At 35.2% G+C, this 12,671-nt stretch overlaps 1 protein-coding gene across 1 annotated transcript; it reads right to left on the bottom strand.

Annotated features, from left to right (window-relative positions):
- Nucleotides 1-5,657: 5,657 nt before the first annotated feature.
- LOC107865871 lies at nt 5,658-6,448 on the bottom strand. Its single transcript, XM_016712065.2, has one exon. It carries the CDS (start codon nt 6,301-6,303, stop codon nt 5,860-5,862), a length of 444 nt encoding a protein of 147 aa, XP_016567551.1. The 5' UTR covers nt 6,304-6,448; the 3' UTR covers nt 5,658-5,859.
- Between the last annotated feature and the right edge of the window lie 6,223 nt (nt 6,449-12,671).

Below are 12,671 nucleotides of genomic sequence, written 5' to 3'. Positions count from 1 at the left end.
GTTTTGAACCCTTTGTGTTCCTTGTCACATGAGTTGCACACGCATCGACTGGTTTATACTAAACCAATTAAGCAATGGTGATGTCCCATCTTCCTGGTAAATTAATATTTCAAGAATTGAACTTGCTAGGATTGTCTTTGAAACTTCCGGACTTGAAAGTGCGTCGAACTGGATATCTACTTGTGTTCAAATTGAATTGAAAATATCCTCTTGATTGGCACTGTTGAGCAAATAATCTAGTGGACTGATAGTATTTCATTGTTTTAATGAGCAAAAACGTTTTAAATAGATGGGAGTCTTATAACTTTTTAACATTTTGAATCAGCTACATTCGACCTATTTGACCTATATATAAAAACAACACTAACTATAAATGGCCACCTCACATACAAGAGTTTGTGGAAGGACCAGCAATATAAATCTTGTTTGTTATGTGTACATTTTTTTGGAGATGTGGAGAAACTTTAGCTCTTTGACGTGGTGACATCCGAAGTGAGCTTTTAGAAGTTTTTTCACTGGTACAAATTCTATACCACCACAGAAAGGCAGGCAGGCAGGCAGACATATGAGGATGCTTCGATGGCTACTTCCACTAAGGTGATTGTTTATCACTTTATATTATATAACATATGAACGAGATCGAGACTCATGGTGGATATAAAAATTAATGATTTTATCTTTGAATTTTAATAAATAATACAGATATATAAATGTATTTTTACCATTAATAAAAAGATATATATATACTTCTGAACTTTGATAAATGGTATAAATATATTTTTCCATCATACTTTAGGTGCAAGTATACTCTTGCCGTTAATGAAAAGGTATATATATATATATTTCTCACTAACGACGGGACACGTGTCACAATTTTGTTTATTTGTCCATTTTAATTTAATTTATCCCACCCAACTCGAAAATAAATCTATTTTAACTCACAAATCGATCCAAATAATAACTCAAACCCAACTCGGTCTAATAGAACCTTCAAGATACATCTCTATTCATGCATACTCATTTTCTCTTTTTATTAGACATGATCGGGTTTGGATTATTATTTGGATCGGATTATGGGTTAAATTAAAATTATTGGGGTGGGATTGGAATAAATTAAATTAAAAAAAGGCTAAATGAACAGGATGTGACACGTGTTCTGCCGTTATGTCCTGGGTATATATATACCTTTTCATTAACGCAAAGATATATTTGTACCTAAAGTATGACGGAGGGTATATCTATACCATTTATCAAAGTTTTTGGATGTATATGTACCTTTTCATTAACGATAAAGATATATTTATACCTAAAATATAACAAAATATATATTCATAGCATTTATCAAAGCTCTCGGATATATTCTTATACAAACTTTAGTGAAAAGGATAATCTTTACATAGAGATGATGGTGATTGTGACCTAGAAGGATACAACAAAATTTTGGTCGGGAGAAATTATCAATCTAATAATAGGCATAATTTTTTGATGATTCTTTCATTCACCACCTCCACCTACCTCTGATAATGACCCTTCACGACTAATGGTGTGTGTTCCTAGTCTAATCATCAACATACATACTTTTATTGTGTTAGCATTTTTGTCATGATTTTCTTACTATATTTAAATTTTATTTTTTCTTAGAAAGAAAATAAATGTTACCATAATTACTTTTACTCCTTCTGAAAGAAAAAAATATAATTCTTTTCCATATTTGGCTAACCTCTTTTTGAGAGGAAAGATTTTGGACATCTATAAATAGAACACCCCTTCTCATACCATAACACAGTAACATTCATAATGTAGTCATTAAAGAATCTTTTATTTAGGGAGAGATTTCTCCCAATAAATTTAATATTTTTGATATTAGGTTTTATAATATGTAGATCGATTGGCCAAAACATATAATAATTTAATGCTTTTAGTATTATTTTTTTTGTCGAATTATAATCACGATAGTTTGCAACTAATAGCTTACGACATAACGACGGTTCGATTTCGAAGCAAACACATTGTTTGTAAGCACCTAATTAGTTAGCATCCCTATTCCCAACAAAGAGTGGTTGGAATAAAGTTGTAAAATTCAGCTAGATACCTTACTTCGAAAATTCTTTTCACTGATTACTCAAAAGTGCATTAATAAGTGAAAAAAGTTGAGCATCAATTGCTCTGACGTGTTGCCATGTTGTGAACGTGTCTGTCCATCCATTTTTTCACCAAGAATTACGTCTTTCATTTTGAGACGTTTTCAAAGTGCTAGTGCTAGTATAATATGCAATGAAATTGACCACTTTTACTCCATACACGATTATATGTTGTCATATAAAATAGAACGGCACTGGTTGCATGTAGGTACTTGTTCAAACGTAGTAGTTGATCCCAAAAAAGAAAAGATTGTACCTACTGATAAGTGATAATCTAGCAATTATTTCCACCTAATTCAAGTGTCTCTTTTCACGTTTGAGCTACGTTTTGAATTAGCTCTCTTTTCACACGCAATCAACAGAACAAAAAAAACACACTTCGATGCACTAAAACTTTCGATATCACACATAATCTCACCTTGTATTTCTTCAAGAAGTTGTGTCAACTTTACTTGTTATTTCAAGGTTTCTCGTCATATAATAGAACAGAAAAAGACAGTTCGGCGCATTAAAACTTTCGGCATTGCACATAATCTCACCTTATATTTCTTCAAGAAGTTGTGTGAACTTTACCAGTTATTTAAGGTTTCTCAGCACATAATCTCACCTTGTATTTCTTCGAAAAATTGTGTCAACTTTACTAGTTATTTCAAGGTTTTCCGTCACATAATTGACAGACCAATTACTAAAGTGTGTTTGGGGAAAAAAAAAAAAGTTTAAAAATATTCTTTGAAATTGTAGATAGGAATGATCAATAGCTTAATAGCAAGTAGGAGCTAGTAGCTGATTAGGACTTGGGAGACAAAAAGAAAGTATGAGACATGTATTGACTTTGACCTTGTAATTTTCTTCTTTTCAGAAAAAAAAAAAGAAAAGAAAAAAAATGCAGTTGGACCAAGTCATAGGACTCATGCCTATTGGAACTTTGTGTGAGCCTTTATAGTTGACTCAAGAGATTGATCTCATGTCATGTTTTTTAAAAAAAAAAAAAAAAAAACTGTGTTCAATACTCGTTTAAAACTCAACTAATTCAGATTCACGACAACAAATTCACCTTAGGGGTAAGCAGTTTTCATTCAAGACTAATTTTATATTTAAGATTTAAATTCAAGAATAAAAAAATATTGATGAAAATTTTGTTTGTGTGAGAAAAGAAAATTGGTTATCAACTCATCTGTTTTCCTAGCACATCTTCTTGTCAAACTGTTTTTTCACAATTTATTTAGTTCTTACTTTACAAGAAAATTGGGATATCGACTGGTTCAAATTGTTTGTGAGACTAATGTTCCCCCGTAGACCACAATTATGATGCTTTGTCCAACAACAAAAAAAGTAGTAGAAGAATATAACAAAAGTTGAATTATTCAATTCCTACCACAAATTTTGCCATATACAGAAATTCGCATGATGAGAAAGTGTCACTTTCTTGTTACATTATTTTATTTCATAATTCACACTAGCCCATTCTAATACACAAATAGTATTAATTAAGTTGACCACGTCACTTGCTTAATTAATCACAATTATTATTCGTTAAACAAAAGAATTAAGGGTGATCGAGTTCATGCCTATGTACTACTATTACGGCTGATGACTAAAACAAGTTATCAATTGTTTCAATGAAAATATTTTCAAATGAGAAATGAAATTTCTATGCATCTGTTTGGTTTTTATTTTATTTATATTATTGCAATTGATAATAGCTACATAATGTATACGTAGGCTCTGAAAGGGAATCCAACCCTTGATAAATGTCATTGATGATGTTCTTGTCTCCCTTTAAATATTTTCAACGATTTAACATAATAGTATACTCATATACTATAATTTTGAGACATGATTGTGGCCTTTTGAGATGGAACAAGTTCATTATTAAAGACCAAAAAAACAGAAATGCTGCCTCTTCAAATAAATGTAAGTGCAGCGGCAAATTGCAAGTATAAGCTTATGGAGCAATATAATCGAGCAAGTTTGGCCACAATTTTTACAAGGGAATTCTACATGACCAATTCTTTACCTTTAGCTCATTTTTTTATGTAGCTATATATTACCTCATCATTGTTAAATAAAATTATAAACATAAAATAATACAGTAATTTTAACAGACTAAAAAAAACAAAATATTAGTATATATATTGGGACATTTTTAATTTGAAAAAAAAAAGAAGAAGAAGAAGGAAATGGGCATACAACTTAGATCGCCATCAATAGCTCTCCGTTCGTTTACTTTTACTTTTCACATTTTAACTTGGTATATTTATTAAGAAAATAATTATTAATATGATCATTTTATCACTACATCTCTATTAATTAATGTTTAGATTATTATATTTTGAAAAAAACTTTAAAAAATAAATTAATATTGAAGATAAAGTAAAAACGAACAGAGTGAGTATATTATATTTGCCGAGTCCACCATGTTATAAACAAACATAGAAACATCAACAGGTGTTTGGACTTTAATCGTGAACCGAATGTCATAAACTTTGAAGAACAAAAACGTAACAACTTTTCAACCATTTATCATCTACCTAAATTTTAGTGTAAGCTAACCCCTTAAAAGAAAAAAGAAAAAAAAAAAGTAGCTTAAGAGACTGGAATTATAATTTTAAGTTTATGAAATTTAAATTTTGTTGGTTTTTATTGAATTATAAGTAGAATTGTAACTCCACTCGTGCTAAAACGTTATCTAAGATATATACAAATAAAAAAACAACTTATATATAGTGAAATAATCAAAATGTAAAGCTAATTCGAATACCATAATAAAAGAATACCACAGGCAACATGAGTACTCAAGGTTTCTGTGTCCATAAATTGGAATAATTGACAAGGATGAAGGAACTAAGCACGATGTACTTATACTTAAAATTTCGTGAATACTTTACTTTTAACGTTGCATTCGTATTGAATTTTTTAAAAATTTTATTAATCTCAAACAATTCGATACGCACATTCATATACAGGAATTTTGAAAGTTCAATAAACAACCAAATATATTAAATTAATATCTCACTGATGCACCAACATGAGTTGTGGTACAACGGATGAGGTTGCTCCACCTTAATTAGAGGTGGATGGTTCGATTTTGGGCATGAAGAAAACTCTATTGGGAGCTCTTCCCCCCAAATGGGGCCCTACGCGGTGCGAAACTAAATTAATTGAACTCCAACGTGGGTACCAAACACCGAATGAAAAACCACGGAAAAAAAATCCCACTGATGCATAAAAGTTCAAATTAATCTTATTCCACCAAATTCAAAACTCTATTTATTCTATAGTCTCCAGATTAATCAAAAATTAATCCAATCCAAATCAAACCAAACATAACACCGACCAACAGAGGCTAACCATTTACTTTATTCTCTCAAACTAACAATGAACTAAGCACGATATAGCGTAGAGTCTTCATTTTCGATGCCACGTGTATTCAATTTTATAAAAATACACTACTCTTTGAAAACTTCAAGACTAACAATTTTGAAGAATCGAAGCAAATAAACACGAATTTGAAAGTTCATAGCAACTGAATACTTATATTGAATTAATAATCCCACGGAAGCATAAAAAGCTCAAATTAAGCTTATTCCACCAAATTTAAAACCCTTTTATACAGTATTTCTCCATATTAATCGAAAATTAACCCAAATCACACAAACATAACCCTAACCAACCAGAGCATCAACTAACTGATGCTAATCACTTACTTTTATTCCCTCTAATTAACTTCGGCTGACCTCGGCGATGCATAAAGATAACTCGGCAGCGGACTCGCCCTCGGCGATCTCATCGGCACTTCACTCAATCTCTTCCCTTCGCTATCGTAGTAAATAACACCAGAAAAATCCAACGGCTGACATTTATCTCCCATCAAAATCCCTCTCTGCCACAATCCTCCATCGCCGAAATCCTCGTCTACAAGCACTCCTTTCGATTTCTTCCTATGCCTGAAATTAATCGCCTTGTTACTAATCGTCGATAAAAACTTCTTCGGCGAATCGCCCCCGAGTTTTTGAGTTTTGATTCCTCGCTTTGCTTTCTTCAACCATAAAGCTAGTAAACTCATCGAGCCGATGAAGTTCGCCATGAGCCGTTTTGATGAACCGGCTATCGCCGTCGCCGCCGCTCTAGCCGGAGTTCGTGGTGGTGTTAGGAGAACCATTTTTTTTTTTTGGCTCTGTTTTTGGTTTTGGAGGAAACTGGTGAAAGAGGTGGAAATGAATGTGAAGGGTATTTATAGGAGAGTGGGGAGAAAGGTGGTTAACCGAAAATAGCCGGTAATGTTTTAGGGAGGAAATTTGACTTTAAGATTATGATTGATTTTGATTTGATTTTGGTTTTATGGGAATTTATTAATTGTGTGCACAAGTGGATTATGTTTAATTTTAAATGTCGTAGATCATATGATAATGTAGTTTGCCAAAAATCAAGTTCAACGGTTTGTTGCGTTTTATTTTTTATTTTTTTTTAAAAAAAAAAAAAAAAAAAAGATATGCCATAATTTTAAATTTGGCACTTTCGTTGAAGGTAGGACTACGTGTCGATTTGTAGACATGTTTAAATTTGACGTTTTTGTTGAAGGTAGGATTGTATTTAGATTTGTAGACATGCATAAATTTGACACTTTCGTTCAAGGTGGGATTGTGTTTCGAGTTGTAGACATGTTTAAATTTGACATTTTCATTTAGAATAGGACTGCTGCTAAACCAGTTAGGGTGTTTTGTGCGTGACTGCTTTTTGTCTTGCTAGTGCCTTGTTTGTTTAATTGTCTGTTTTTGGCTTGTGTGTAGTGGCTTTGGGGGTTGATGGTGGAGTAGGGTCATGTCTGAGGGGGTTGGGGCGGGGGTCGTTTTGGGAGGAGGTGATGAGGGGAGGTCAGGGGCGGGTGTGGGGTCGAGGCCGGGCGGTAGGGCTGGTTCGGTGAGGGGTGGTAGAAGTAGGCGAGAGGCGAGAGAGGATAGGTTGAGGGTTGGGTCTTGGAACATAAGGACCCTCCAAGGTAAGTCTGTAGAGCTGGTAAAGATCCTTAAGAAGAGAAGGATTAATAATGCGTGCGTTCAGGAGACTAAGTGGGTAGGGTCTAAGTCCAGGGATGTAGATGGGTACAAGCTGTGGTACTCAGGGAGTGACAGGCGTCGGAATGAAGTGGGCATCTTAGTGGACGAGAAGCTTAGAGGGAAGGTGGTGGAGGTCAGGAGGGTCAGTGATAGGCTGATGATGATTAAGTTGGTCATTGAGGGGTTTACGCTACATGTGTGTAGTGTTTATGCACCGCAGACGGGTTTGGATGAGGAGGTGAAAGCGAGTTTTTGGGAGGCTTTAGACGAAGTGGTAAGAAGCGTGCCTAGCTCAGAGAAGATTATCATTGTAGGGGACTTCAATGGGCATATTGGGGTCTTACCGGGAGGCTATGATGATGTGCACGGAGGGTTTGGTTTCGGTGATAGAAATGGGGAAGGAGCTGCTCTGTTGGAGTTTGCGAGGGCTTTTGGACTGGTGGTTGTGAACTCGAGTTTCGCAAAGAAAGAGGATCACTTGATTACTTTTCGAAGCGCGATAGCCAAGACCCAGATTGATTTTTTGCTGCTAAGGAAAGGGGATAAGGCCCTTTGTAAAGACTGTAAAGTCATCCCGAGCGAACATCTTTCGACCCAGCACAGGCTTCTAGTGATGGACTTGATAATCAAGAAGATCAAGAATAGTAGGGCCGTGGAAGGCCGCCCTAGCATTAAGTGGGGACTCTTGACGCCAGTCAGTGCGCTGGAGATAGGAGAAAAGTTGGCGGGAATGGGGGTGTGAGAGTGCAGAGGGACGCGGATATTATGTGGGATAGGGCTGTTAGCTGCATCACGAAGATTGCAAGAGAAGTGTTGGGTGTTTCAAGGGGTCGGGCAGGACGACATAAGGGGGACTGGTGGTGGAATGAAGAAGTTAAAAAGAAAGTGGAGAGTAAGAAGGGGGCGTATGTAAAGTTAATTGAGAGTAAGGATGAAGAGGAGAAGCGGGTGAATAGGGAGGCGTACAAAGTAGCAAAAAAGGAGGCTAAGTTAGCAGTTACAGCTGCTAAGACAGCAGAGTTTGAGAGCTTGTATGCGGGGTTAGAGGAGAAAGGTAGGGAAAAACGATTGTATAGACTGGCTAAATCTAGGGAGCGAAAAGGGCGTGACCTTGACCAAGTGAAGTGCATAAAGGGGGAAGACGGGAGAGTTTTGGTGGAGGATGTCCACATTAAAAAGAGATGGCAGAATTATTTTCGTGGCTTATTAAACGAAGAGGGGAACAAAAGCTTTGAGCTAGAGGAGTTGGAGCACTTGGAGAAGAATCAGGATTTCGGTTACTGTAGACGTTTTAAGGTAGAGGAGGTTAGAGAAGCTATTCGTAGGATGCGGAGTGGCAGGGCGACAGGGCCCGACGAAATTTTGGTGGATTTTTGGAAGTTTACTATTAAAGCGGGTTTGAGCTGGTTGACAAATTTGTTTAACGGCATTTTCAAGACTGCGAAAATGTCTGAGGCATGGAGATGGAGTACGCTGATTCCGTTGTATAAAAACAAGGGTGACATTCAGAGTTGCAACAACTATATGGGTATTAAGTTGTTGAGTCACACTGTGAAATTTGGAAGAGGGTGGTTGATCGAAGATTGAGGATGATCGTGTTTATTTTGGAGAATCAGTTTAGATTTTTGCCTGGTCGCTCGACGACAAAGGCAATCCACCTGATGAGAAGATTGGTGGAGAAGTATAGAGAAAGGTAGAGGGACTTACACATGGTGTTCATCGATCTGGAGAAGGCTTATGACAAAGTCCCGAGGGAGGTGCTTTGGAGATGTTTGGAGGTGAGAAGGTTCCCGACGGTGTACATCAGAGCTATTAAGGACATGTACGATGGAAGAAAGACTCGGGTGAGGTCGGTGGTAGGAGACTCAGATCATTTTTCGGTTGAGACAGGGTTGCATCTGGGATCGACTCTCAGCCCATTTTTGTTTGTACTGGTGATGGACGTATTGACCAGAGTATTCAAGATAAGGTGTCTTGATGTATGCTATTTGCAGATGACGTGGTACTAATTGATGAGACGCGGGGGCGTCAATGATAAATTGGAGGTTTGGAGGCAAACCCTCAAATCTAAGGGGTTTAGGTTGAGTAGATCCAAGATGGAGTATTTGGAATGCCTGTTTAGTGAACCGAAGCAGGAGGACAGAGTGGTGGTGAGGTTGGATTCCCAGGATGTTTGTAAGAGGAACAGTTTTAAGTATCTCGAGTCTATGATTCAGGGGAATGGCGAGATTGATGAGGATGTCTCTAAACGTATTGGAGCAGGTTGGATGAAGTGGAGGCTCGCCTCGGGAGTGTTGTGTGATAAAAAGGTACCCTTAAGCTTAAAAGCAAGTTCTACAAAGTGGCAGTCCGTCCGGCTATGTTGTATGGTGCGGAGTGTTGGCAAGTCAAGAACTCTCATATTCAAAAATTGAAGGTAACGGAAATGAGAATGTTGCGTTAGATGTGTGGACGTACTAGAGAAGATAGAGTTAGGAATAAGATTATTCGAGAGAAGGTGGGAGTGGCTTCGTCGGAGGACAAGATGCGGGAAGGAAGATTGAGATAATTTGGGCATGTGATGATGAGGGGCACGGATGCCCCAGTGCGTAGGTGCCAACGGCTAGCTTTGAATGGTGTCAGGAGAGGTAGAGGTAGGCCGAAGAAGTACTGGAGAGAAGTGATTCGACAGGACATGGAGTTGTTACAGCTGTTTGAGGACATGACCCTAGATAGGAAGGTGTGGAGGTCGCGAATAAGGGTAGAAGGCTAGTGCGTGGGTGGGTTGTAACTAGTAGTTAGGGAACTCCGATGTAGTCGGGTTAGTAAGCCTATGACTGTGTACATTGGTAGGAGCCACTAGTGTATGCTACTACTAGGGGACGCCTTTTCTCTTCCTTTCCCTTTTCTTATTTCTTATTTCCTGTTTTTTTAATTTTTGTATTGCTCTTTTTCATGGCTCGCTTAGCTCTACTGCTATTATTTCTCATTTCTTATTTCGTTTATGTCACCCATTCCGTATCATATATTACTATGACCTTGTTGACTATTCATTATCTTGAGCCGAGGGTATATCGGAAACAACCTCTCTACCTCTTCGAAAGTAGCGGTGTGGATTGCGTACATTTTACCCTCCCCAGACCCCACTTGGTAGGAATACACTGGGTTTGTTGTTGTTGTTGTTGTAGTAGTAGTAGTAGGATTGTGTATTATTTGATTTAGTTTTGAAATTATTCTATCAATTCGACTTATCATATATTCCTTGTGTTTTATTTTATGTGGCATACTTTGATTGAGTACGAAGTTTAAGAAATAAGATAAGATTTGACGATTTTTATCAAATTATTCTTTATTAAAAAATATACTATTACTATATTTAATAAAGTAGGACTTTAAATAGTTATCAAATAAGAAAAAATGTCATTTTTTGGAGACAGACCAAAAAAAATGACGACACATAAAACTGGACGAAAGGAATTTCATTTATAGACATGCTAACCCGATTCGATTACGTATGAAAATATTTTATTTTATTTTGTTAAAATAATTTTTTTTTTCTACAGTTTCCATCCTTTTTTATTTTTTAAAGACTCGAACCCTCAACCTTAGGCATGGAAATAAGGAATGTTTACAATTCAAGCAACACTTACAAACATAAATAGAATCTAAATACGGTATACAAAAATATAAAGTAGTTTTCGCTTGAAAATCAAGTTTCATTAAATTAAATATGATTTATCAGTTCACAATAAATACGATCAACACAGTACACGCGATATTGGGAAGATTAATTGCAAGTAGAAAATAACAAGCATAATAACATTATGACAAAACGAACCAATTGATTTTGTGTTATACGCACTATCTAAGTAATAAAATATAATGAACCTACAAGATTTATCATTAATTATTATTGGATTATTGATTGAACAATTAAGGAAACTCTTAAACCATTACGAAATTGCTAATCCAATAAAAACAGAAAAAAATTATTATCAAATTATTAAATCAATAATTCTTTTTTTTTTTTGGTAAATAAATCAATAATTCATTATCATTAAATCTATCATCATTGATAAACCAAAAACATTTTTAAAAATTTAGACTATTGAGTTCAGTTCAATTCTCAAAGACCCTAATTCGAAGGAGAACATCATAAAACAAATTATTAGTTAGATGCCTTCAAATAATTGAGGATGTAAATAATTAGTATTCCAACAAATACAATTAAAATACAGGCTTTTAGTTAAGCATTTAGCCAAGTTAATTATTGATTTGCTATCGATTAATACTCCATAAGTATTAGATTTGATGATAATGTTGTTAAGATTTAAGGCCTCTAATCTAACAGGAGGGAATTTATATATTAATATTTTTTCCTTTTTATATCATTAAGAAAAATGCAGGTACTTGAGATGGATTTTCTAACCAAAACAAGAAAAGGATTGATTTAGACATTCATATGTTTCCTGAGTAAATTGAAGGAAAGGTGTCTTTTTAAGTCTTGAATGAAGGATGAGTGACATTGATCAATTTAAAGGGTCAAACATAATTAAAAATTTTGATTAGGTTAATTGTGGACTTGATTAATATTTTCTAAACTTTTTAATCTTTTCAAAAATACAAATTAACCCACACCCACAAAACTTCCCTCCCTTTGCAATTCAATCTCTCTCTTTTCTCTCTTTCTCTCGATAGTTTCTCTCTCTAACTTCTCCCAACCAACAACTTTTCAAATTTCTCCCTTCAATCTTGTGCAACTTTTCAAATTTCTCCCTTCAATCTTATGCAACTTCAACCACTGACAACAAATAGTTTTGAGTTCTTGCCCATTTCTTTTTTACTTTCATCCGTCAGTCGACGTGACAACATTCTCCGGCAACAACAATTTCTAGTTCTTCATCGTTTCTTTTCGATTTTCACAAGTAAAAAATTAGGGCTTTTAAGTTATGACGAAAATGAGGAACTTGATTCGTTGGTGTTTGTTATTTTTTTAATGTTTGTTATTTTTTAGTTGAATTTCTCATCTGAATATATCTGCTACCGTTGTTTTTTAATAATGGATAAAACATGTAACGTGAATCCAACAGATGAGTATTTGTTGCAACATATATGACTAATCTGTTGCACATATTAGTAATCAGTTGCAACATATATGACTAATCTGTTGCAACATATATGACTAATTTATTGCAACAAATGAGTAATTTGTTGCAACATATATGACTAATATGTTGCAACATATATGACTAATTTGTTGCAACAAATGAGTAATCTGTTGCAAAATATATGACTAATCTGTTGCAACAGATTACTCATCTGTTGGATTCGTTTTATAGTGTTGTAATATGAATCCAACATATGGGTCATCTGTTGCAACAGATTAGTCATATATTGCAACAGATTACTCACTTGTTGCAATAAATGACTCATATGTTGGATTCATTTTGCAAGTTCTATCCATTATAGCAGTAGCAGATACACCAAATAAGAA

This window comes from Capsicum annuum, chromosome 3 (assembly GCF_002878395.1).
Source record: "Capsicum annuum cultivar UCD-10X-F1 chromosome 3, UCD10Xv1.1, whole genome shotgun sequence".
Taxonomy (NCBI): Eukaryota; Viridiplantae; Streptophyta; class Magnoliopsida; order Solanales; family Solanaceae; genus Capsicum; species Capsicum annuum.
Note: the sequence above shows the minus strand (reverse complement) of the source record. Positions and strands in the feature narration are given on the sequence as shown.

Excerpts from the sequence above, each read along its gene's own strand:
- LOC107865871 (XM_016712065.2), bottom strand. The coding sequence starts at position 6,303 with ATGGTTCTCCTAACACCACCACGAACTCCGGCTAGAGCGGCGGCGACG.